This window comes from Lepidochelys kempii, chromosome 5 (genome assembly GCF_965140265.1).
Source record: "Lepidochelys kempii isolate rLepKem1 chromosome 5, rLepKem1.hap2, whole genome shotgun sequence".
In the NCBI taxonomy this organism is placed as follows: Eukaryota; Metazoa; Chordata; order Testudines; family Cheloniidae; genus Lepidochelys; species Lepidochelys kempii.
The window spans coordinates 80,989,804-81,017,518 of record NC_133260.1 but is presented as its reverse complement, the minus strand read 5'-3'; the positions used below and the strand labels follow the sequence as shown (position 1 = coordinate 81,017,518).

Below are 27,715 nucleotides of genomic sequence, written 5' to 3'. Positions count from 1 at the left end.
GCCCCGGAGTCGGTGCCTATACAAGGAGCCGCATATTAACTTCTGAAGAGCCGCATGTGGCTCCGGAGCCACAGGTTGGCCACCCCTGGCTTAGATAATAAAAGTAAACTTCTCTGTGTTTATTTGGCTTCTAGTAAGGTTTACTTCCTGCTTCTCATGATCTAGCACAATGCTGCAATATTTGGCTTGGAAGCATTGGAAGAGAATGTTTAAATTCAGACAAGCCGTTTTCATTTAAACAGGTAATTAAAATTAAGTTATTTTACTTAATTTTGTTAACAAAATGTCGGCTCCCATACCCCACATATAAAAAATGTTGGCCCTAATTTACTGAACATTCTCCCTTCCGATGATTAATAATAGAAGACTACTTAAAAAGTATTCCATGTAGCTTTGAGGCTTCCCATTATCACTGCCACTGTGCATGCTCACTGCAGAAAACTACGAGCACATCCTCCCTGATTGCATCTTTGGCAGATGAGAGGAACAGCAATTTCAGATTTCCCCTCATATTGCCATACACAGCAACACTAGCTGAGTATAGGGACCAGCCAGCATGATCGCATTTTTAAATATAGAATCCTCTTAAATGCAGTCTTTTTGGCATTAGGAACTATTTGTTATGAAAACACACAGCATAATTGAGTTTGGTATAAGATAGAACTCTGTTTAAAAATTATACAAGACCGATTTAGAATTTACAGCTCATTCTCATTAAGACAAAGGAACTCTTTTTGTTCTTTTATTAGTGCATCTTCCTGTGTGGAAGCAAATGCTAGGAGAGTATTTTTAGTCACTTTTGTCTGGAGAGTAAAAAAGGAAAGGAGTTTAATTTTATATTCCTTTTTTCTTTAAAGAAAAAATGGCTTTTTCATCTTCCAAAATATTTTGTTTAATTCATTTGCCAGTAAACATCAGATGCTAAACCAGTGCCAACTAAAATACTACAGGATAAAATACAAAGTAAGTTCTCTTTGGGGTGTGTGTGGGGGAGGGTTAGCTGGAAAGCTCACAAGATTACGTAGGCTGATTACACACCATTATTTTGAGACAGCACATATATAGATAAGTTAATGCAAGAGAGTGCTTTCAGGGAATAAAGTACTAAATAAATAAATAAAGCATAGCATGTATAAAGTGCCAACAGTGGGCTCAGCACTGGACAAAAGATTAAAAGAGCTGGCCCCCACCCCAAGGGGTTGATAAGCTAGTCTTGATACTAGACAGACGATATAAGGAAGAAGGCGCTATCTGTTCCATCCGCACCCAAATTCCCACTGAACCTCAGTGCACTGCACCACTGTTAGCATCATTGTGAGCCCTCGCACAGAGAGGCTGCTAGCCTGCCTTTGAAGCACTATATTGATTAGACCTCTCAGAGCAGCATTAGAAGACCAACTCTCCAATCTTGCAGAGGCTTCCAAATGTGCTCAACTTTGTACCCTGAAAATAGTCCAGGGTTACTCATTGCATGAAGTTAAGCACATGTGGTAGGCAGCCTTTGCAAGATCAGGGTCTGTGTGGGAGTCCTCTCTCACAAATGTAAATTGGGAACAACTCACTGAAGTCCCTTGAATTTTATCAGTGCATAGCCAGCATGAATTGAGAATGAGGCCCATCCTTTGTAAAATTAAGTGTTTGCAGGATTGGGGCCTTAGGGATTAAAATAGTGGCAGTGGGCAGCAGTCCATCTGTTGGCCCAGTGGTAACGATAGTGAGACTTAAAAAAAAAAAAAAAAACAAACAAACCCACAACCATTTCCCTAGGTAGACAAGGCTGTAGTTGTAAATGGGGGATTTGACTCTGACCACTATTCCCTAAGTTTCCTCCTACAGTTAATGTAAACTAATGGCATGCATGGCTTGCCGCATGCTAACTCACTGTGTGGGCAGGGTCTGACTCTCCAGCACACCACGTACTAACACTGCACTGTAGCAGCATCCACATGTATGTGGCAGGCTGGTATGTTGTAGGTTACATGCTGGTTTGCTGTGCACTAACTTGCTGTGTAGACAAACCCTAACTAAGCTGGATCTACAGCCCATTGACTACAATAGGAATCTTTCCATATAAACTTCAACAGGATTTGAATCAGGTCCTAAATGACCTATTCTCTTTAAAATATATAATTGTTTAACTAACATTTCAGCCTCGCAGCCAAGTAGTGTAAGCGGGAAAGCGCTCAGCTGTAAAACAGCGTGGTATAAGAAGTTAATTTGTATCCTTTTCTTGGTGGGCTGGTTGTCTTTGTTTTGTTAGTTACTCCAAAGTGCACTCGTTTAGTTTCTCCCTTCAGCCTATAAACGTGAAAGACAATCTGAGGGCAGCTTCACAGAACAAGAGAAAATATGCTATATGGAAAGAATGTCGCACGGGGTCAGACTATGCCTTTCACTACAAGTGAAGGATCTGTTATCCAGATAGAGAGAGTTAGAGTCCTAGCAAAACATGCCTTCTTGTGACTTCTGTATGAACCCCTCTCTTGGAGGTAGTGGAGACCCCTTTCCTCTTCCCATACCCCCTACTCTCACCTCACCTCCTGTGCCATTAATGTAAGAAGAGATGTAGGGATATCTACTGTGACTCAGACAGCAGCTGCTGGAAGTCACAAGAGAGCATTTCATCAGAAAAACAGAGGTACTAGAGTAGTTTTATCAGAACACTTGAAGTTCCCCTTTAAGGGAAGTGCAATCACAGTAATAAATATTGTACAAAGAAGGTTGCTCTTATCCAGACAAGAATATTTACTAAATGGAGATTTTAACATCACCAAAAGTGGTGCATGGAGGTTTGCCATGTGACTCCCATTGAAGTGAATGGTGTCATGGTTAAATCTCCTCTTAGCACCTTGAGGCCAAAAATTAAAGCTTTGGTTCCTAAATCCACTTTTTAGGCAGCTATGTAAGTGATCTGATTTAGAGGAAAGAAGAGCACCTCTAGCTCCCATTTACTACAATGAAATTTGTGAACACCAGCCCATCTGACAACTGCCCACGTATGCCTAGGGATCTACACGAGGATTTAGTCACCAGAGATTAGGCACTCAAGTTTGAAAATTTTGTCCTTTTAAAATATACCTTTGAATAACAGAAATGTGCTATGTACATATTCCAAGTGACCTAGTTCTTGGCAACAGTAGAACCACATGCTTTCAGAAGACACCACCAGTTCTGCTTCACCCTCATCAGCCGATGCTAAGAAGCTTGCTTTAGTTATGAAACTTTATTATGGTGAGAAATGACACTTCCCAATTCATATAGACCTAATCAAAAGAAAAGCAAATTATCCCAAGGTTGCCAGCTCTCACAATATTTTTGTCAGTGCTGCAGTTTTGGAACACTAACACTGGCCTCTTGTGTAAAGTTGCTAGGTTTCTGCCGGAGCTGTACCTGATGCTGCAGCTGCCAGAGGTCTCTGCTGGACACAGCTGCAAGGTGTGGGTTGCACTTCTTGCTACCGCAGCAGAGGCCACTTACTGCATCCAGTAGAGTAAGTCTGCTCCCCTGTTTGGGCTGAGCATGGGAACAGAGAGCAGCTTACAAATTTGTGAACTTGCCTGGTTGGCAATACAACCATTCCTGCTGAAATACCTAGGCACAGCAAAGTGAATTAAAGGTACAGTAGACTGGGGGGTTGCCCCGAGTTCAGTCATTGGTACAGGTGCCTGATGGAGCCAGTGGTATTTACGCTAGTGGCGTTTTACTTCCTTTAATTGGGGGGTGGGGGTAAGTTCTACCAGTGTAAATATCAAATTTGCCTATCTACAGCAGGCTGAAATCAAAAATCTCTGTTTCCCACCAGAGATGAGTCCTCGGCCTTCAATTCTGAATGTCCTTACTTTTGTCAGTTTTGACACCAATCATCATAGAAGTTTGTTTAAATTATTTTGAGCAGTAGGCAATAAAAAGGGGGTTAGGGAAACAACTGAAGAAGAGTGTTGTGTCAGTTCCTCCAATACAATCTCACTAAACTATTATCTTTGTGCTTATATAGTGATGGGAGGGGTTCTTCCATCACTGTAGTAAATCCACCTCCCTGAGAGGCGGCTGCTAGGTTGACAGAACAATTTTTCCATCAATCTAGTTCTGTCTGCACAGGGACTAAGATAACTACAGCACTTGGGAGTGTGGACTTTTTCATACCACTGAGTGATGTAGCTGGGTCAATCTAATTTTGTAGTGTAGATCAGCCCTAGGAGCCAGATAGGCCAGTTTTTCAAATGGCATCTAGACCTAAAGCTATAAAATTTGCAGGTGTCAGCCAGCTAGTTGCAAGTCTGTTGGCCTTAAATTAACAAATGTGTGTTGGGTATACAAATAAAAAGATTCCTATTGACTTCAGTGGAGCTGAATCAAATATTATGTGTGCAATAGTCAGGTGCAATTTAAGTAGCCTCTCTGAAGATTTGGGTTACAATAACAACATACTGTAAGGAACTTTCAGAGTGTAACTGGGAGCACAAACTACTCTGTTTTTCTGGATTGTGCTTAAGTGCTACACTCCTGGGACTTTATTCATGCCTGGGTTCCACCAGCTTCTGCCTGCAGAAACCCAGGCACCAGAAGGTCCATCCACTCAAAGAGACATTGCAGTGACACAAGACAGACACATTCAGACTTTCTAGTGTTAAGAGAACTAACAAAAACATAGCACCCCTTCTTTATACATCTAAAGAAAGAAAGACAAGCCCTGTTTTCTCCCCCCTTTTCAGGTCAGGCTAACGTTAACTCTGTATTTATTTCTGTTAATGGAAAACTTTTGAATAAAACTAAAGGGCCAGATTCGTAAAGATACATATGTGCCCTGGCCGTATAGTGGAATTCTCAGCTCCGAGTTAGCTGGCTCAGGCTACCTGCATTATACACAAAGAGTTGGGCATCTATGAAAGGGATACTCAGAAGTAAGCAAATTGAGCAGGGAACCACCTAAGCTAGCCAGGGGGCCAAATGCAAAGCGTTTTGGTCCAGATTCAAAGGTACTAATTAGATGCCTAATTGCCAGTGATCTGAACCTTAGGTCCCTCTCTTTGCTCAGGGTTCTCAGCCATGAAACCTCCCCTGGCACTGAGAGTGAGCTGCCTTTAGGCCCATTTCTCCTGAAAAACTAGAGAAATAGACCATCCCACCCCAGAATACCCAATAGCCCAGTGGTTAGGGCACTTGCCTGGGATGTGGGAGACCAAGATTCAAATCCCTTCTCTTCCTGACTTGAGCCCAGGTCTAGCTATGGGCTGTTCTGGAGTGGTGCAGGAGAGTTCCCAATCTTCCTTGTTGTTGCTGTTGTATAAACAATTAAATATTCACTGGGCCGGGGGGGGCTACAACATAGTGTCTAGGGCACTCATCCAGGTTGTGGGAGACCTGGGTTCAAGGTCTTGCTCCAGATCAAGCAAAGTGGGGATTCAAATTTGAGTACCCTAACCACTGGGCTATTGGGTATTCTGGACACACACGCTAGCCCATTGGCTGTCTTCTGTGCAGGGTCTGCTGATGCAATAGGCATTCTCAAAGTGTGCCCACAGGATTAGGCCCCACTCATGAGATGGGAAGGGGCATATGATTTGAGAAGCTCACTGTGGCACCTCCATGGCTTTGGCCTACGCAAGGGCTCCCAGCTGCTGATTAGCTATGGAGTGTCGTCATGCATGGCCATTGGTGGAAAATTAAGTGCAAAGAAGACTTAGGCACTTACTGGTTTAGGTAGTAGCTGAGCAATGGTTTTGCAAATGTTAGTGGGGCCAAAGTATTGGACATACAAGCCTAACGGTGTTTGTAAATGTGGCCCAAAGTTTGGCTAGTTTAAGCATTTATTCATTTGGCAAACATCATGAACTTTTTTCACTAGTGAAAACTTTATTTATACTTACATTTATACATGCATTCATATTTATTCAATTTGAACATTGCTATTTATACAGTTCTACTATGCCAAGGGGGGGGAGGAGGGGGAAGAAAAATAGTCGTCACATCCTCTAATTGAAAATGGTTTGAAATTCAGGGCATCCAAATAGGAGTGCTGATTTATGGATGGACAGGGACATTTTGAAAACATATGACGAATAAAGGATTTTTTTCAGGGATCTGTCCTGAGTCTGGTTCTATTCAATATCTTCATAAATGATTTGGATAATGGCATAGAAACTACATTAATAAAGTTTGTGAACAATACCAAGCTGCAAGGGATTCCAAGCACTTTGGAGGGCGATTAGAATTCAAAGTGATCTTGACAAACTGGAGAAATGATATAGGATGAAATTCAATCAGTACTACACTTAGGAAGGAATAATCAATTGAACAAATAGAAAATGGGAAATGACTGCCAAGGAAGGAATACTCCAGAAAAGGATCTGGGGGTTATAGTGGATCACAAACTAAGAGCCAACAATGTAATACTGTTGCAAAAAAACAAATATAATTCTGGGATGCATTCAGAGGAGTGTTGAAAGCAAGACATGATACATAATTCTTCACTCTACTCAGCACTGATAAGGCCTCAACTGAAGTGAGGTGTCCAGTTCCGGGCACCTCTCTTTGGAAAAAGATATGGACAAATTGAAGGAAGTCCAGAGAAGAGTGACAAAAATGATCGAAGGCCTAGAAGATATGACCTATGAGGAAAGATTGAAAGAATGGGTTTGTTTAGTCTGAAAAGAAGACTGGGGGAAGGGGGAGAAGAGACCAGATAAGTTTCCAAGTATATAAAAGGTTGTTTATAAAGAGAAGCTTGTTTATAAATGGCCTCCTTAACCACTGAGGAAAGGACAAGCAAGGGAGATTTAGGTTAGACATTAGGAAAAACTTCCAAACTGTAAGGGTAGTTAAGCACTGGACAAATTACCTAGAGAGCTTATATCAGTCATTGGAGGTTTTTAAGAGGAGGTTAGACAAACACCTGTCAGGGATGGTCTAGGTCAGGGGTAGGCAACCTATGGCATGCGTGCCAAAGGCGGCACGCGAGCTGATTTTCAGTGGCACTCACCCTGCCTGGGTCCTGGCCACCAGTCCGGGGGGGGCTCTGCATTTTAATTTAATTTTAAATGAAGCTGCTTAAGCATTTTAAAAACCTTCTTTACTTTACATACAACAATAGTTTAGTTCTATATTAGACTTCTAGAAAGAGACCTTCTAAAAACATTAAAATGTATTACTGGCACGGGAAACCTTAAATTAGAGGGAATAAATGAAGACTCGGCACACCACTTCTGAAAGGTTGCTGACCCCTGGTTTAGTTGTTATTACTCAGTCCTGCCTCAGTGCAAGGTTTGGACTAGATGACCTGTTGATGTCCTTTCCAGTCCTACATTTCTGTGATTCACACTGAAGTGCCTTGTGCCACTGTCTAGTAGTAGTGGCAGTCAGTTCTCTCTAACATGCACGTTTATAAAATTGCAGTTAATATACAGTTTAGAGCATAGCAGTTTTAAAGCTCTGCATGTTCAGATCAATTGAGCTGAAAATTATCTACAGTATTCAAAACTAGTAAGATGTGAGCTGAAATAAAATCATCCTAAATTACTCAACAATATCAATGGAATCAGCATTGCACTGCTATATGTTGTAAAACATTACAGTGAAATCTTGCAAGTATTACATAGAATGCCTTGCTCAAGAGATAAATATGCATAACATCTTTCTGTTTCAACATTCTCAACTTGTATCCCATAGCTCCTAGAAGTTGTTTTTCTTCAACACTGAATGCTGCTAAGTTAGGAGTTTTAACAGGTTTTTTTCTTTTAAACTACAGCACTGAATGTTATTTTAAAATTGTTTTCCAAATATTCTTAAACTCCCAGTTGATCCCCTGCTGATGTTCTTTGTGAAAAGTATTGCAGGTCTAATAATAATATATTGCATTTTTGTAATTCACTGTCCAACTTGTGTTTTATGCCCTCCTCCGGTGGACTTTTAGAGGATAACTGTATAACTACCAGCTAAGGGAGTTATATCTTGCACTCAAGTAGTAGAAGCTCATGCTTTTAAGTCTGGATGGCTTGGGTTCAATCTTTGGTGACTAGCTATGATGGAGGTTGCTACACTTATAATCCCTCTAATCAGATGTTCTGAACATGCTTTGTTGTAGGCAGAGCTAGCCTATAGTTAAGCAACCAAAAATTTAGACTGGGAAGTGTTGAAATGTTGGGAAGCCTTATAATTTTGCCAGTCTGGAACATCCATCTGAGGGATTGGGGGGAGGAAGAGTGACATAGGACCAGGAAACTGGGACAAGGAATCCAGAGCGGTGGTGGGAGGCAGTTGAAATCAGATGAGGAGCTGGGGTGGGTTAGGGAGACAGCAGTAGGATAGACATAAACTGGAGGGGACAAGGGCAGAAGGGTCTTTGACTACTAGAGACTACTCTGCTCTGGAGCCTGGAATAGACCCAGGATTCCTGACTCTCACAGTTCCTCTTCTGTCGGCAGATATCTGTGAAACCCAGTGGCAAAAAGTGTCTCATCCCCCTGTGGAGCTGGTCTATAACATATAGGATGACAACCTACTGCCTCTGCCATCACTTGCTCAAGTGGCAGAAGTCTGTACAGTAGATCTAAAGGTTCATCGGTAGGGTTGGAACCATGTGAGTTTCACTATGATTCCACATGACAATTTCTGGGGCAGTTCAGTTTTGCTATTTTTAAAACACCTGGGGAAATACATACAGAAACTATGTTGAGAGAACATTATGGTTGCAAAGTCAAGTATTCAGAAATGCCAGAGGTCAGTTAATCCGGCCTCTGTGTGCCAATGAGTTCTTGACTTTGCAACTTTTAACAATATTAAGGTAGCTAAGAATCCTGGTTCTTATTTTGTGTTTTAAGTGAAAATAGGCGCAGAGAGGTTAAGTAATTTGTCCAGGGTCGCACAACAGAAACCAGGCCTCCTGACTCCTGTGCCTGTGTTTTAAACATACAATCATCTTAGTCTCCCACTGCATATCAGAGCCATCTAGATGCCCAAGGAAGGGGTAAGGTGATAAATGAAAGGTAGCAACCAGGAAATTCTGGTTCTGAGAACTGTCAGGGAAGGTGAATGCAGCATTCAAACTGCAGCTGGGGTCAAACTTGCCCAGAGCTGTAGGAGAGTTAGAAAAAAAAGTCACAGAATGACCTGGAGCTTTAAGGGAGTTGTGCTCAGCCCCACCTGTGCCTATGGGCTGGGATGGTGAATAATACAGAGAATACTATAATAAGAATGGGTATAATATGACCCATACTGGGTCAGACCACAGGTCCATCTAGCCCAGTATCCTGTCTTCTGACAGTGGCCAATGCCAAGTGCCCCAGAGGGAATGAATGGAACAGGTAATCATCAAGTGATCCATTCCCTGTCACTTATTCCCAGTTTCTGGCAAACAGGATAGGGACACCATCCCTGCCCATCCTGGCTAATAGCCATTGATGGACCTCCTCTCCATGAATTTATCTAGTTCTTTTTTGAATCCTCTTATAGTCTTGGCCTTCACAACATCCTCTGACAAACAGTTCCACAGGTTGACTGTGCATTGTGTGAAGAAATACTTCCTTTTGTTTGTTTTGAACCTGCTACCAATTAATTGCTTTTGGTGACCCGTGTTATGAGAAGGAGTAAATAACACTTCCTTATTTACTTTCTCTACACCAGTCATGATTTTATAAACCTCAATCATATCTCCCCTTAGTCCTCTCTTTTCCAAGCTGAAAAGTCCCAGTCTTATTAATCTCTCCTCATACGAAAGCCGTTCCATACCCCTAATAATTTTTGTGGCCCTTTTCTGAATCCTTTCCAATTCCAATATGTCTTTTTTGAGATGGGACGACCACATCTGCATGCAGTATTCAAGATGTGGGTGTACCATGGATTTATACAGAGGCAATATATTTTCTGTCTTATTAACTATCCCTTTCTTAATGACTCCCAGCATTCTTTTCGCTTTTTTGACTGCAGCTGCACATTGAGTGGATGTTTTCAGAAAACTATCCACAATGACTCCAAGGTCTCTTTCTTGAGTGGTAAGAGGTAATTTAGACCCCATCATTTTATATGTATAGTTGCGATTATGTTTTAAAGATATAGAAGATCAGTGGAGTGGGCCTTGTCTGGAATACCATGTGCAATACCAATCTCAAAAATGGTCAGAGAAGGTTGAGGAGTGTGGAAAAAATCATATGAAGAGATTGAAAACATTAGGATTCTACCTTAGAATGAAGAAAAGTAAGGGAGGAGAGCAATATGGGAAGAAAATGAATGGTAGAAGGTAGAGTAGGAACTTCTGCTCTCTGTGTTTACCCAAGAGCAAGGGGATCTTCAGTGAAAACAGGCTAGGAAATCCAAAGCCAATAAAAGGAAATACTTTGTCCCCCACACAGTTTATCATTAGACTGTGGAACTCATTGCCCCAGGAAGCCACTGGGGCCAATAACATACAAGAGGATTGAACATTCATATGAAAAGACTATCCAGAGTTATCAGTTATAAGAATTTTTGAAAATATTAAACCTCATGCTTCAGGGTTTATGCTAGTCTCTAATCTGAGATGTAGATCCCACCATATGTGGCAATATTGCCTTCCCAGAAGCCAAGGAAGGTAAAGTATCTGCCTTAATCTCCCCACTCTGGTAAACGTACTGCCTCCCCACAGTGGTCCTCCAGCTCCCAGCACTGCTGGATCAGTGACATGACTAAGCGCTCCAGGTATATCACACACTTCCACCCCTTCAAGAATTAATAGAACAAGTCTAATGGAAACAAAGCCATCTCGCAGCTGTCCTCAGACTACAGAGATCTTCCACTGTTTGCTCAGGCTGCATCCTCCCCGGGCTACCTAACATCTTCACCATCTCTGGGCAGTAGTTCCTATTCTAGCTCCCTCCTGAGTTCAGCAGTTCACTTTCCCTGTTGTCACAAAGCCATCAAAGGGGGTTCTTCCTCCCACCCTCACTGAAGTCCCAGGCTCAACTCTCTAAGCAACTGCAAGCATCAATTCCTTTCAACACTGCTTAAAGCAGTACCCTTTCCCAGGGCTTCCCAGTTATCCTTGTGTCAAGGCTCAGGGTCTCCCAGAGCTGCCTTTCAAGCTCACTACAGAGAGCCAGCCTCCCTCTGCCCTTCATATCACCCACCTGACCTTTCTGCAAGGGAGCCTTCCATCTCCCTTCTCACTGAGATGAGCAGGCTTCCTCTTATAGGAAACCTAAATACCCAGTGCCTGAGGAGGAAGTTAACTAGGCACAGGTAGGGCTGAGCTCAACTCCCTTAAAGGACAAGCTCACCTTCTGGCAGTCCCCAAATGATATTTTTCAGAATGACATTGACATAGTTAAGTACTCCTGTTCTGCGATACACAGTCATATATGTTCAAAAAACATTAAACTGTCCTGAAATAAAAGTTTGCAGTTTTTAATAATAGCAAAAGCATATGAACATAAACTTCTTGTTTTTGTGTGACATATTTTCATAAAGACTTCTGGGCAAAATGGATTCATCTTCACCAGCAAAATTTGTCAGGCAAATTGAGGAGCTCCACTGAGGCCCTTAGAAAACATGATCTTATCAAGTCACGTAAGGACTGGCAAGAGCAATATGTGGCCTGGTTTCCTGTTTGGCCTTGAACATCACTAGCTTATCATTTCTCCTTGATGCTTAATGATAACTTAAAACAGTGAGCAACAGGTAGTGTTAGACTAGGGGGAAAGATTTTGGAGAGACAGATACATTTTCTGAAGGAATTTAAAAATAAATTAATAGAAACCAAAGCGCCCCCACAGATTTGTTTTTTGTTTTTCCATGACTAAAACACTCCTTAGGGAAGCCTTCTCCAGCTAACAAGTTAGTGTGTGTGTGTTTCCCCCCTCCCCCTTGGTTCTAAAGTCTCAAAGCTGATTGATATAAGTTTGAGTTGCATTTCTTGAAATGAATCAGAGGCTCCTGAGACTGTAAGATGGGAAAAGCGAATGCGTTTCCAAGCATATGAATACAACAGATGCATTATGTACTGTTTTTAATAAGGGTGCTGAAAAAGCACAAATGGGCAGTGTTTATGCAAGAGCTCCACTTCAATATTTGTGTAACTTTTGCCTCCTACTGCCTTACAGTATAAGAGCTTTTTTGTCTCATGGGAATCCATTCCAAACAACTCAGGGTTTCTACTGAAGCTCTGAAGAGATTCTCCCATGGTTAAAACTGAAAATCCACTATTGTAATTGAATTCATCAGCATGATGGTGCTTTATGGGTTTAAGAAATGAATTCAATTTATGCACAATAGTCAAATGTGCACTGAGGATTCAATGTATGTGCCCATTGTAAATTCAGGTGAGCTGTTGAAATTCCTCCCCTGGCTGTTGAGGCTGGTTTTTGACATCTCCATGTGTTTGAATAGAACTTAAGAGTCCGAGTGCCTTGCATACAAGTATTTCTGGAGTCCTGTAGTTTCTCTTAATCCCAGAGTTACAAGTCTCCTACAGGAGGAAAATCCTTCTATAAAGAAAAGCTATTTAAGTAACTGTTTGTTGTCAAGAATACTCAGCTGTTGGTGTAGCCTATAATGGCCTATAATTTCATTCCATACCGTGGATTGCCAACATGTGGTGGCTCTTGTGTCTAAGGGCCTACTGGTAGCCTCTGCATCGCATTTTGCCCCTTCATTGTAAAGGGTTGGTGGGGAAGAGAGAGAAGCTTCCTGATCTGTATATTGTCTGCTTTTGTGTTTGAAAAGCCCACAGAAAGGGGCTTGGAATAATCTTTTTTTTTTTAAAAAAGGGTGCGGGGAGATAATACCACCAGTGAGCTGTATAGTACCACATGGGGTGGGAGCAGCAGATCAGGAAGGAAGGGAGTGTCTATAAGCTAGGGCTGACCTTTGCTGGAATAGTATCTTGTAATTTTTAGTAAGTCATTATGGGGAGAAGGATAGAGCCCTATGGCTAAAGCAGAAGACTAGGATTCAGGATATATGGTTCCTAGCTCTGCCACAGACTTCCAGAATAACCTTGTGTAATTTACTTAAACACTTTTGGGGCCTCAGTTCCACTCTCTACTTCTCTGCCTCAAAGGGGTTATTGAGATGTACTGTATTATTTGTTGTAAGGTGTTTCTAGTTTCTCAGAAAAAATGTTACATATAAGTGCAAAGTACTACCATAATTCAGCAGGCACATAGTAGTCACTGGGCACTAGGAGAACAGGAAGATTCATGGTTTGAACAGCACAATGGAAAGATAATTTTCTCAGTCGAATTTTGGTTAGATAGGAGAGGGGCAAGATGGGAATCAGAGTACAGACGAGGAAGTTGCAGTAATCAAGGCAGAGAGAGGAAATGATAGATTATAAACATTTTCTCAAGTGTGTCAATAAGTATACACTTAATGCCAGCTTTCATTAGAAATAGGATCAAGTCTAGGACTGCCCTCCTGGGGTTTCTAATTTCAAAGTTTGGGGCAAGTTTATCTCACTAATACCTTTTTCTGTTCACCTCGATCCTTTCATATGGTCTTGTCACTTTGTATTAGTACTGCCTTTCTCTGCAACTCCTGGCATCTAAAATAGTCCTCCTACCTCCTCAGTATTACATTTCTCATTAAATGCCATATGGAAAGACACATTTTCTTCCTTGCCTTTGGTCTTAATCTCTCCCCTTCTGCTAAGATATTTGTGGCCACAATGGAGAGATTTCCACATATTTTGGATGGAAAACATTCTGAATGAATTTGGGGTTTTATTGGCTATAAAGATTTATTGTTCTTCAGAATCAGCATTGACTTCAGCTTTGCCTTAGTATGTACCTCTCAGGACAATTAATCTTGGTCTTCACCTCAGAGTACAATATGTGCTTATTATTTAAGCCTGTCATTGTATTAATTCCAAGCATATACTGTGGGATGCAGTTTGCATGAAATACACTCCCCGGAGTACTGTGTTTGAGTCAAGTTAATTACATTTTAGATCTATGCTAGAATTGAAACAATTTTTTTAAAGTTATTCTCAAGGCCTGAATTAATGTCATTATCGGTTTTGTGAAAATGTTTTTTCCATTAGAAAAGTGAAAATTATTAAATTAGACAAAAGAATAGGGCAAGGTGGCTACACTAGCCTGGAATGTCAAGGCAGTGCTGTGCACAAGGATTTGAATTAACAATACAGATGGGAGTTAGCTACAACTAAGAGTTCTGGGTGCTTTAATAGTCTGCAGTTAGTTGCATCGTCTGGTGTTTCAGAAAATGCTCTTAAAAACTTATCAAATGGCTGATGGATGTGTTTGTAAAGGCTTGGATGGTCACTTTCTATGGAACGATAAATTTGCTGTTGTACATAATGAGGTCAGTGAAGCAACCAGAAGGGAAATATATAGTTCTGTAGCATGGATCTGTAAGCACAGTACCGTCTAGGCTATTTAAGTTTAATGAAGCAGCTACTCTGCTGCTGCATATTCTTGTTGAACAGTCTCAGCATGTATTTTAAAACAAAAGTGTTACTGGTAATCATGTCCCTGCACACTCTCCTTGGAAATCCTGTGGGTCCTATTCTCATAAGAAGTCTTCATCTTTTATGTGCTAATGGTTTTGAAATTAGTCATTTGCTTCATTTTCATTGTAAATGAGGATCAGAATGTGATTTCTTTCTTTTCCCTGTTCTCTGAACATTGAAACTACTGTAAGCTGGCTCATCAGCATCCACTTCTCTCTGGGGTGTAGAGTTTGAAAAGTAGCTGAAAATGATCCCATTAAAACACACACGTTCCCAGGCATTCTTTCCTATTCTTAGAAACCTGTCTAAGAAGGCCTGCATCCATTCCAAAGCTTGCATTGTACAAATGACATGGCATCACCATCACATCCTTGCATCTCCCAAGGTCTTACTGCCAAAGAGATTCAGTCAGGAGACTTCAAAAATTCAACAGTGACATTCCAGTGTCTATTCAAATCCAAAGAGATCCAGTTACATTAATTCATTATTTAAAGACACATTTCTAAAGGGCTCTTAAAAGAAGTAATTATTAATATTTAAATGCACGGTTTGATTCTTAGCACACAGTACTGTACAAATAATGGTGGCTGAAACATGAATTAAGTTTTGGTTTTTTAGATGGACTAAACGTTGTGCACAGACAGAAACACTTAGGCACGATACAAGTCTGGCTCCAATTTGCACAAAGAATAATGATCATTCATAGCACTTAAAGTGGTATTTTACATCCATGGATCTGAAGGCATCTTACAAAGGAAGATGGGGGGATGAGGGGATCATTCACATTCTATAGATGGAGAAACTAAGGTCTAGAGAAGTTAAGCCCAGACCCTCAAGAGGTATTTAGGCACCTAACTCCAAAAAAGGATCAGGGCCCAAGTGGCCTGCCCAGTACTACATTGATTCAGTGACAGAGCTGGAAACCAAGTCTCCAGGTACTGTGTCCGATGTCCTATACATTGACTCACACTGCCTTGCCTTAAAAATCATACCTGGACATAATGAGCATCATTATGTGAAGCTGTAAAGAATTCATGTACAAAGGCTCTGTCGTCTTCCCTTATTGCTAACGTAACCTTTGCTTTGCAATTACCACTATCTACCACTATCCAGGACAGCATATAAAATATATTCTAAGTGGTGGGAAAATGAGCCAAACATATGAGAGAGCCATATGCATGCTATGATTTTTACCTCTCCTTGTGGCATGAATTATTATTGCATGCAGGCTATCATTAAGTGTTTGTGTCATAAATGCTTGGTATTTGTTGTTTCCCTATTCTGCTGTGTTTGGTGAAGTAATGCACTTAGCAATAATGGATTATTTTCACAGAGGGATTTCATAGAGTAGATCATCAACTACAGTACTTTCTCTTTCAAGACATAACACTGTCAGTTTGTGGTCAGAGGCAAGTGTCAAGTTAAAATGAACTTCATACATTCATTTGCAACACAGGCAAAAGAGACAGACAAAAGGTTCCAATCTTTTCATTTATCAACACCATGACTTTAAAAATCTACAGAGAAAAACAAAGGAAACCCTGTATATGCAGTTGCTTCCTAGATATGCACATTGCACAAGTTGTTATTTTTCAACTATAAGTAATATTTTAAGATTTCTTTCAATACCAAGAGGTAGGTAGCTTTGGGGGTTTATTTCTTTTTTTAAAAAAAGAAAACCCTCTCATTTCATAGAGATCAATATGATAGTTACACACACACATATGCCTGCTGCATTGTTATTAAATGCCACAATTTCTTGTGTGTGTGTGTGTAAAATTTCTAAGAAGATAAGGTGCTACTCCAACCCTGTTTCATTTTAATGGGATGTTGGTTGCCTGTAATTTTGCATTCACTGTTAACAGCCCTGCTTTAATAAATTGTTTTCTGATCTGTTCCTAGATGGAAATTCTGTATGAATGTGAAAACCATTAGCAGAGTAATTGCTGTCTATTACCATGACAACCAGCCGCTGCAGTCACCTGCCTGAAGTCTTACCAGACTGCACCAGTTCAGCTGCTCCCCTAGTAAAGACGGTGGAGGATTGTAGCAGTCTTGTGAATGGACAGCCGCAGTATGTCATGCAAGTTTCAGCCAAGGACGGGCAGCTTCTGTCAACAGTAGTAAGGACTCTTGCTACACAGAGGTACAGTAGTACCAAATAAAAAATAAACAAACATGTAATTGATCATTAAACTGTTTTAGCTAAGAAGTGCAGAAAGGGGCTAGAATTACAGCATTCAAGTCTGTGTCAGACAAGAGATCTTTATAAAAAAGCCAAACACACATACAGGCTCAGTCATACCTGTTTCTATGACCATTAAGTAAGAAGCTAAAATTCACCATGTTTAGTTTTCTATTTTAAGTCACACGCAGAAGAAGAAGAAGATAGACGTGTTGCTGCTCGTGTAAGATTTACTACTGTGATAATTGGTAGCTCGTCACTATTATTTCATCATCATCACCTCTCACCTTTTATGATTAAACTCTCATTATACCTTCATGCAAAAAAAGTGTGGCAGTGGTGTCTGAAGATGCGGATGGTCAAGTGAATAAGTTTCAATAATTTCTCCCGATTTGTAGAAGGAAACTTCAGAATGTTGTTACCCCTGATGACTTGTGCATGCTACTCATTACTTACTGATGAGAACACTCATTCCAATGATGCTTCATGCATGGGTTTCATCTCAAACACACATGGTCGCTGTCAGGGTACAGAACATTGCACACAGCGTTCCTCTCCCTCCCTCCTCACGTGCTGTTGCTAATACTGCCATAACACATTTTGTTCAGACTGCCATTCCTAAACCATGCCACGCGCTCTGACTCACTGAACCGGCAAAGAATCTGTCTCTCATGAAGATTCACGTGCAGGCTTTGTTGCCGGAGCCATTGCTCATGGGATTGATAGCAGCTTTTCATGCTGTTGATGCAGACTGACAGATTATGTGGCAAAATATATATTTAAGTCATATACTTTTGAGACCACAAGCTGGGTGGTTTTTTTTTTTGTTCTCTTAACACGTTAGTAAGAGACTCCATAAGGGTTTGACAATATTCACACAGGAGATTTTGGGCAAAATTCTACTCCGTTTCCCTGGTGACTTTCAAGTAGTTCTGGATTTACACCAGTGTAACAGAGCACAGAATCACGCCCACTGCATTGTTTAAAGGGGAACGTTATTAACTTGCTGGGGTGTCATGTAAAAATGTGGTTTTTTGGAGTGAAACAATTATTCCTTTCAGTTTTTTGTCAAACTGAACTTACTAGCTCAGATCTGCATTTAATGTCATAACAAACACCACTGGGTTTTGTTTCTTTTTAACTAAACAGAGGGCCGGATTGTCCCTTCTCTTAGGCCACCTTTCACTACAAGAGTGTAAAATCCAGTGAAGTGTAAAGGAAAACCCAGCCCTTTATACACAGGGCACCATTGAAGAACAGCCAGAGCAGGGGTGGTGGGCAGCAGCAACTCATTGCACAATAATGAGGAGGGGAAATCTGGGTCAGTGACAGAGACACAAAGGCATGATTCTTATAAGAAAGCCCTGTGAACCCAGAACATCCATACAGAGTTGGCGTTTTCAAGGTCTCAGCCAAAAGATCCACGCACATGAAAATGCAGCTTATTCAATTTATGTACCTTGGCCAGATGAATGGCTATGTTAATCCTGCTGGGATTTGAAACTGTAGGTCCAGGGAATCCAAGCATTTCAAGGTAGATACTTAGTCTACCCCTCTAGCATGTTACAGTTCTAGCATTTCAGGGATCTATTCCTCTCTCATTTGTTTTTCATGCATGTTACCGATAGTTACGTGTGTCTGAAGAAGGAAGAACTGAGTCCTTAAGGCTTTTGTAAGGGAGAGGTGCTCTTCCCCTCCCCCATCTGTGCCCTATCAAAAGTGATCCTTCTTTGGGCTGAGAAGAATCACACTGTTCCTTTCAGAACCCAATAATGGTGCTCCTTAGCTGGCCATAAGGAATTGCTCCAGATGTGTGGTGCTGCCTTCACCAGACCAGATCTCTTTAGTGCCCAGTCACATGTGGCTTGGAGACTCTGCTCATATACTTGGCAGTACATGGTGCTACCTGGAGGTCAGTTTGTGTCACAGGGTTATTGTTTCAGGCTAAATTAGAGTTTGTATGTGTGCGCGCATCTTACCCTGTACTTCAGTGGCAGAGATCATGACTAAGGCTATGATTTTGTCGTGGAGGTCGCGGACTTCTGCAACTTCCAAAGACCTCTGTGACTTCAGCCCTGGCAGCTGGGAGCTGCAGGGTCCTGCCACTGTGGGAGGTGGCAGGGAGCTGTAAGGTACCCTCGCCGCCTGAGGCAGTAGGCCCCCACGCTCTCAGCCACCATGGGCAGCGGGGGTACCCAGCAGCTCCCAGCTGCTGCGGGAGGACTGTGGGATTCCCACACCACTCCTTGCCGCTGGGGAGGGAGGCAGGGGGACCCTGTAGCTCCTCTCCACCAGTGGTGGCATGCCAGCTGGGGAGAGGAGGTAGGGAGGACCCTGGAGCTCTGAGCCCACATGGGTGGTGAGGGTCCCAGAACTCCCAGCCACCCTGCAGCTGTCCAGTCCCTACCTATTGTGTCATGGATATTTTTAATAAAAGTCATGGACAGGTCATGGGCAATACAGAAAAATTCATGGAAGCCCCTGACTTTTACTAAAAATATCCATGATAAAAATCTTAGCCTTAATCATGACTAGCGTCCCTGTAACAGGCATCCACGTAACGGGCATCCACTTTGGGATAGGGTTAAAATATACTCTGCTCCACTTAGAGATTTCTCCTGTAGTGCAGCCCCCAAAGTGTTTCCTGGTGTATTTCTTTCTCTACTTTGTGGGAAATGATAAATTTGTCAGTGTAAGTAAATTGTCTGTCTATTCCCTTCTCCAACGGTTAAGGACTTCCTTCCAGCTTGTAACTGTATAGACCAGAAGTAGCAGCAGTTCTGAACAAGAATATCAAAGTGCCTTCATTCGTTAGCCTGGGGATCATGCCGTATGCTAATGTATAAATCAGGGTGAACTCTAGACACACTGTGAACGTTCCATCTTGTTACGTTGGAACATGGGGTAAGAGAAATTAGGTGCTTTACAACCTAATATACTGACCAGCAACTTCCCTTTCTTGTTTGGCAGCCCTTTCAATGACAGGCCAATATGCAGGATCTGCCATGAAGGCAGCAGTCAGGAAGACCTGCTCTCTCCATGTGAATGTATGGGAACCCTGGGGACTATTCATCGCAGCTGCCTGGAGCGTTGGCTGTCCTCTTCAAATACCAGTTACTGTGAACTCTGCCACTTCAGGTTTGCAGTAGAGCGCAAACCCAGGCCGTTAGTAGAGGTCAGTAAATGAGCCATGTCCTCAAAAGCTTAGTTTTAATGAGCAAGTGATGTATGTTTTACACCAGGACCACAAAGCCTTTGCAGCGTCACTGAAGCAAAAGAAAAGCTGTGAATTTTGGGCATTGGGAGGTGGGGGCAGCAGCAGAGCAGGAATAACAAAACCTTCATTTTGAAGCAATCAGCTTGAGTGAGAAGAATGAAATTGATGGTTTTGCTTCACGGTAAACATCTCAACGAACATCATCTTGTGAACAGTTTGCCTCAAGTAGAAAATGCTGAATGATCATTTGGCTGGACTAGTAGAGAGCCATCTAGAAAACGGATTTTTTTTTTTTTTCCAATCTGTGGAACACTAGACAAACGTTACTTGGGATAATGAATATAGGTCAGGAATTAATTAACCCCTCTCCCCCACAAATCTGGCTTCTGTTTTTAGCCCCTAGAAAGGAATTGTTCTTGTTGGAGGTTTTACTTTTTAGCACTTTTCAGATGACCCTTTTGCTGCTTCTTGCCTGTGCACCAGACTACAGAGTAATATTGGGCAATCATTTTCCCTGTCAGTTAAAATGTAGCTATTGCAGATGACAAACTTTGTGGCCTGAGGGCCACATCTGGATATGGAAATTGTATGGCAGGCCATGAATGCTCATGAAATTGGGGGTTAGGGTGCGGCGGGGGGGAGGGCTCCGGCTGGGGGTGCGGGCAGGTGCTCTGGGATGAGACCGAGAGGTTTGGAGCGGGGGGATCAGGGCTTGGGCAGGAGTGCAAGCTCCAGGATTTGCTTACCTCAAGCAGCTCCCAGAAGCAGTGGCATGTCCCACCTCTGGCTGCTATCCGGAGGCGTGTCCAGGCACCTCTGTGCACTGCCCTGTCCACAGGCTCCGCCCCTGTAGCTCCCATTGGCTGCAGTTCCTGGCCAATGGAAGCTGTGGAGGTGGCGCTTGGGGCAGGGGCAGCGTGCGGAGCCCCCTGGCTGCTCCTACGCATAGGAGCTGAGGGGGGCACATGCCGCCTGCTTCCAGGAGCTGTGCAGAGCAGGGCAAGCCCCAAACCCCACTCCCCAGCAGGAGCTGGAGGGCTGGATGTGGCCCCTGGGCCACAGTTTGCCCACCGGTGGGCTATTGCTTACTGCAGTTGCTTAATTAATGTACAAAATTGCCTGGTCTTGTGGTAAAAAGCAGTCAAGATATGGGTTTGACTTGGCTGATAAGCTTGCGTCTCCCTTATTTTGACTTCTGAAAGACTGTGAAATTTGAGTCCCTTGTGTAATTAAAACTGAATTGCTTCAAAATGAAGGTTTTGCTATTCCTGCACTCCTGCCCCCACCTGCCAACACCCAAGATTCACAGCCTTTCTTTTGCTTGAGTGAAGCTGCAAAGGCTTTGAGTTCTTTATGAGAATAGTGAGAAACATCTTATTTCATGTTGTTGGGGACACAGAGGTTTGATCAAGTGCTGTACGTGCTTCATGTGTGGCTGATTTTGGATTAGTACTGTATGTTTACATGGAAAAACTGACAATATAAATGGGAAAAAAATATTTTTTCCCATCTAGTTCATAAGCAGCAGGAGGTAGGTTCTACATTCACTAATCTCATCATTTATCTGATAGAAATAAATTACATCGGCCCAATTGGATGGGAGTGGGAGATCTTCTCCAGGGACTACCAGTGATGCTTTGTGTTGGACCAGTTTTAAACATGAGGACACAGCAGCTTCTTTAGTCTTTCTTGAGTTCAGCAAAGCAAAGATCTTCTGCTAGGTTGTACATGTTCAGTATTGAATACTAGGAGCTATAGTTTTGTCAAGTCATAACGGGAGGGGGAGGAATCCTTTTTTCTGGGTCAGTCCTATCCCCTGTTTTCCAGTGGCTTGTCTGAGCAACTGAACAAGACTCAAGCCTCACAGTTTGAGAAATGCTGATTTTGGATGTTCCCAGGCTAATAATGACTAAACAGCAAAATCATCATCATTTGGCTATACTCAATAAAAGGTGACATTTTCTTATCAATCCACTCTGATCCTGAATCAAGCAAGGTGCAACAACATCGATCTGTTTGTGGTTTGAGGTCCCTACCATTGTGAATTTGCCTCCTAAGAAACAAGATGAATGACCTTGAGACTGTGTGAAACAAACAGCTAGATTTTAGGGTCCAACCTGTTTCAACTTTGTCCTCACTATGACTGCTCATGAAATTTTCATTGTACAAATGGAGTGTGACATTTTTCAGAGTTAATGATGAGGCACAACTTGAGAGCGAAATCTAACTCTTTCAGAGCTGGGGGAGGCTAGCTGTTTGATCTCCCATGCTGAAGTGACCTCTCTTTCTCTCTCTCTTTGACAAAAAGTAACCTTTTTTAAAAATTGTCTTTGGTTTCTCAGTTGAAGGAGAACTGAGAAGCAGGTCCAAGCACATTTCAAAGTGGTACACATTGTTAGTTACCGTTTACTTGATCTTTAACTACCACCTCCTTAGAGGTTTTTAATAGGGCGATCAACAATGATGTGAAGGAAAGGGTATAATGAATGCACCATTTTTTAAAATAGTTTAAATCCTCATTTAATCTCAAACCACTTTTTTGGTGTAAGATCACAATGAATTAAAGTTGGAAGGAACAAAGTAATAAAAGGGAAAATATTATCTGGCTTTTGAGCAAAAAGGACAAATCCAACTAGAAAATATCACAAGTTATCTTTATTTCTATTCATATCTTTATCATGAGTATAAACAAAGCTTAAAGTTTAATATATTGCTTCTTGAAAACAGTGCACATACCTAGTCTAACCTAATTATTTTTCTGTAAAGAAAAATTGAATCTTCTTCCCATTAGAAGAAATGTTAAACCATTTTCTTAGAAAGCAACTAAGAAAAGGGCCTGGATTATATCCTCCTTATTCATCCCTCTCCCAGCTTGAGCACTGCCTGTTATATTGCTTAACCATGGAAGGGAAATGGTTTAAACAAAAACAAACAGATATTTACTGTGTCTGAGCTGAAAGTTTCACACCCTTGAAGACCACTCAAGCTCTTAACACCCTAGAGAAGTTGGGGGTGGCAGGTTAAAGTGAACTGAGCAATAAGCGGTTTAGCTGCTCATTCCGCCCTATTGCTCCCATGTGTAGTTTATTATTATAGCACCAGAAGATTCCTCTGCATTTGTAACAGTGTGATCAGAACAGCTGTTGGATTCACTAGATTTTTTCAGTCTTGTTAGAAATTTTCTTTTTTTTAAAAAAAAGAAAGAAACCAGATATTCCCTTGTTTGTCAGAAGATTGATTGGCTTCACCTTGAAAAACCTCTAGTATTACTCTGGACATGGAATAAATCCATTATGTGATAGTTGATGTGAGTGGATCTGATGTACTTTGTGACCAGCTGGAGGGATCTCAAACAAATGCATCATCTAATGGAACAAAAGTAAAAGTAAATTTACTTAGGATGTGATCCACAGAGATCCTTAGGTGCCCGAGTCCCGCTTGTCAGTACCACTGTGATCTGCAGAACTCCCACTTGGCAGCCACTGACCCACATAGGTCCCTAAATTCACTTGGTGCCACAGGCGCTGACTTTCCTATGTGCTGGGGGTACTCAACCCCCAGCTCTGCCCCAGGCCCCACCCCCAATCCACCCTTGCCTCTGGGCATGTGCACTGTTGCCTTACTCTAAATGCCTGGGTGCTTATCTACAGCCTAAGCCCCAGAGCGATTCACGAACTAGGGAAGGTAGGTGTGTGGGAGCCTAATCTGGTTGGCTGCCTCTGAGTGCGCCTATTGGATCAGGCCCCTCAGGAGAATTCACACAAAGTAGCCAGGGCAGAAGACCCTCCCTTATGACCATTAGCCTAGGGGATTAGGGTACTCACTCAGGATGTGGGAGATCTCTGGTTCAAGTCCCCTTTACTCCTAGAAAAAAGAAGGGATTTGAATAGGGATTGGCCACCTCTCAGGTGAATGCCGTAGCCACAGGGCTTTCTATCCAGTAGGGGCATTAAAGTATGTGCTTCCTCCCCATTTCCTGCTCTGTGCTTGACTCTCTTAGCTTGTTGAGCAGTACATTTAGAAGAGAGCCATCGGGTCAGCTGAAATGTGCAATAAGTTATTAAGAAATAGGATTTGGAAAATGGAAATTCAGAAGAAAAGCTTCACATGATGTTTTGATCTTCCTTTTGGATCAAAAAGGCATGGCGGTATATTTCATGGTGGGAGAGATTAGATTTCCTCATTTCTTTTTCCTTTAAACAGACCCAGCTGCTTGATAAGAATTGTGTGAACAATTTAAAGGGCATTTGTTCCCTATAGGCTGTGAAGGTTTTAGCCACATTGAAACTGGGGCCTGTTTTCACACATTTCAGTTATAAAAATTAATGAGATATACAGTAAGTCACATGATGGATAAGTATTTTGAAGATGTTTTATCGTATAGAAAACTTTTTAAAGAGTGCCGAAGACCCAGCATGTTTGCAGTGCTGCTGGATAGCAGTACATAAGAGTTCATCTTGCTACACTGAAACCTCTTTGTACCTTTTTTAAATTACAGCTCACTGGACAAGCACACTATGAGTGTGCCCTTTTATATGTTGCTCTGCAGAACATCCAGGACTTAGCTTAACACCTTCGGATATTTAGATCAGACCCATGTAAGATTTTTCTCTTATTTCATGTACTTTTCTCCTGCCTACATAATAGTCAATGCTGTATTTCCATCAGCACAAGAGACAGTTAATAATTCAAGGGAGCACCCTGGGCAGAGACATCTGTTCAAAGAACTAGCATTGTTTGTACCAAACTATTATAATGTTATGATAGTGAAGCCTTAGTTAGAAGAGAGACTGAGATTAGAAAATAATCCAATAGAAAATACAGGGAGCCACCTCAAACAGATTGTTAACTGTATTTAAGCAAAAAGTATAATGCATCAAGATTCTTCTGCTCAGTCAATCTCCAGCTATGTTACGCTGAGGATATGTAACATCATCTTGTTCCTCGTGTCATTTTAATGCCCATCATTGCAACAGCAGTAGATGAAATACTGAAAATGTATCCAAATACTATAGGAGGGTGCAAGGAAAGCAGATACATTAGTGCATAAACATGGGGAGATTAGAAATTTAAAAGCATTTTGTGTGCACCATATGGATCTGAGTAGCATTGCCTTTAAAGCCCTGGAAAATATGCTAGTCAAAGTATATCTCATCTTAACAACAGAAATTTGGATAATGATGTATTCTGATTTACAGTTCTATTTGCTATGTTCCCTCTTGAATTTAAATTTACACTACACTTTGACTGTTGACTTTAGAAGATCTTGCCATATTTTAAATCAGCCCAATTGAAATAGCACTTTAGATGTGTTAATTTTAAAAAATGAAACATAAAGTAAACAGTGTGGGCTAGTGAAGAATCAAGTAAAGATAACATGAGCATAGTAATATTGGATAGATGTGAACTTCTCTGCCAGCCCATCGTTAGCAATGGAGCTTGTGATAGGAAAAAACTAATTCTGGGCATGAAAGGATTAAGATGAGTTTGCATAATAATTAAAAACTTTTAGAAGCTTTGTGCTGAAATCTGAATTGACTTTCTGTGCAGGGCTTTGAGTCTCTCCCTCTCTTTTTATCCTTTGGGGTTCTTTCTGTCCATTTTATCTCTCTGCTGCTCAGTGAAGCAGAAGGCTAGTATTCAGTTACTGGAACAGAGGAACACCAGGAGATGTTTAACACAGTTAGCAAAAGGATAACTCTCAAGACCAGAAGGAAAATGTTTCAGATGCATAGTCAACAACAAGCAGCATTCAATTCATTCTGAAAAACGTCAGAGAATCTGTATTTGGCAAGACAGCATTAGGGCAAGAGAGCAGATAACTTCATTACATAGTTCTAAGGGGAATAAAGGATGTGCTGCAAGATTATTTGAACTCCTTTCAAAGAGAAGAAAAGGGAGCACAGAAAAAACTGGCTAGAGAAAAAGTGATCATGGACAACTAATATATTTGCCTGAAACAGAGATTGACTCAGTGTGCTAAGAAGCAAAGAGGGGTACAACAGCTAACCCTGATTATTAACCTGTACTAAGTAACTGTGCAGTAATAAGACACTGGGATTGAAATCCTGGCCCAGTGAACTCAATTGAAATTTTGCATTTCATTTCAATGGGACCAGGATTTCACCTCCGGGGCCTGATTCTTGAATCCACACAGGCAGTGCAAAGCAGCTGTAAACCTGGTGCTTTGGACACTTCAGAATTCCCCTTGAATAAAAAGAATGAGAGGTACAGTGCCATTGTAGCAGCTTTGTCACCTTCCCTCCCGCCAGACTCCTCTGCCATAGAGAGATGACAGAGGAAAAGGGTGTGGCGGGGTGATTTTATGTCCCAGTCATCCCCACCTGCGGGAATGGCCCCTTGGGGCCAAAGGCAGATAGGCATCTTTTTGAGCAGCATTGCAGTTTATTAGTAGTCTTAATTTATAACGAGTATTATAAAGAGAAATCTAGCTTAACATACAGCTTTCATTGACTGCTAAGGTAATAAACACTTCAGCACCCTAACTTTTTAAAAATTTTTTTAAATCTCTTCAAGTTGTATGTATACCGTTTACTAGCCACTCTCAATGGGGAAAAAGAAAAGGAGTACTTGTGGCACCTTAGAGACTAACCAATTTATCTGAGCATAAGCTTTCATGAGCTACAGCTCACTTCATCGGATGTATACTGTGGAAAGTGTAGAAGATCTTTTTATACACACAAAGCATGAAAAAATACCTCCCCGCACCCCACTCTCCTGCTGGTAATAGCTTATCTAAAATGATCACTCTCCTTACAATGTGTATGATGGTCAAGGTGGGCCACTTCCAGCACAAATCCAGGGTTTAACAAGAACATCTGAAGGGGGGGGAGGGCAATAGGAAAAAACAAGGGGAAATAGGTTACCTTGCATAATGACTTAGCCACTCCCAGTCTCTATTCAAGCCTAAGTTAATTGTATCCAATTTGCAAATGAATTCCAATTCAACAGTCTCTCACTGGATAAACAGACTCCAGTGAGAGACTGTTGAATTGGAATTCATTTGCAAATTGGATACAATTAACTTAGGCTTGAATAGAGACTGGGAGTGGCTAAGTCATTATGCAAGGTAACCTATTTCCCCTTGTTTTTTCCTATTGCCCTCCCCCCCTTCAGATGTTCTTGTTAAACCCTGGATTTGTGCTGGAAGTGGCCCACCTTGATCATCATACACATTGTAAGGAGAGTGATCACTTTAGATAAGCTATTACCAGCAGGAGAGTGGGGTGGGGGGAGGTATTTTTTCATGCTTTGTGTGTATAAAAAGATCTTCTACACTTTCCACAGTATGCATCCGATGAAGTGAGCTGTAGCTCACGAAAGCTTATGCTCAAATAAATTGGTTAGTCTCTAAGGTGCCACAAGTACTCCTTTTCTTTTTGCGAATACAGACTAATACGGCTGTTACTCTGAAACCTAAGCAAGTCAGAGGCTCAGGCAACTTGGAACAACAGAAAAAAATAACTCTCGTATTCATTACAGAAGTCTGCTGTTACAGCATTTTTCTCTTCTGACTTTCCTCAACCCCTTTCTGGCTCTCTTGTAGTACTTGAGTGTGAGGATATGAATGAGACAGGAAAAACCTGGGTGGAGGGAGGGCTCAGAATACTTACCAGAGAGGGAGATGCAAAAACACTGTGTCATTTACAAGGCTCAGGCGTGAAAAGAAATGAACTAGAGTAAAGGACATCAGATCTTACACTGCCCAGATAATAAAAAAAACCATTCTCATCAATTGAGAAGAAATGCAAATGGAGTGTATTTCCCCTTTAGGGAAGTAGCCCTAGTTTTTTTTCGCAGTTCATCAATGAAAATATGCTCTATTACCTTGGTTAGATGCCATCAACTTCATCTA

At 41.6% G+C, this 27,715-nt stretch overlaps 1 protein-coding gene across 2 annotated transcripts in view; it reads left to right on the top strand.

Moving 5' to 3' along the window:
- MARCHF3 (membrane associated ring-CH-type finger 3) overlaps positions 1–27,715 on the top strand; it is a 95,734-nt gene that overhangs the window by 54,078 nt on the left and 13,941 nt on the right. For both annotated transcript variants that reach the window (XM_073344854.1, XM_073344855.1), the window contains 2 exons: positions 16,340–16,583; positions 19,593–19,797. In XM_073344854.1, the coding sequence (XP_073200955.1) occupies positions 16,396–16,583; positions 19,593–19,797 (393 nt within the window). In that variant the 5' untranslated portion in view covers positions 16,340–16,395. The remainder of the gene's footprint in view (positions 1–16,339; positions 16,584–19,592; positions 19,798–27,715) is intronic.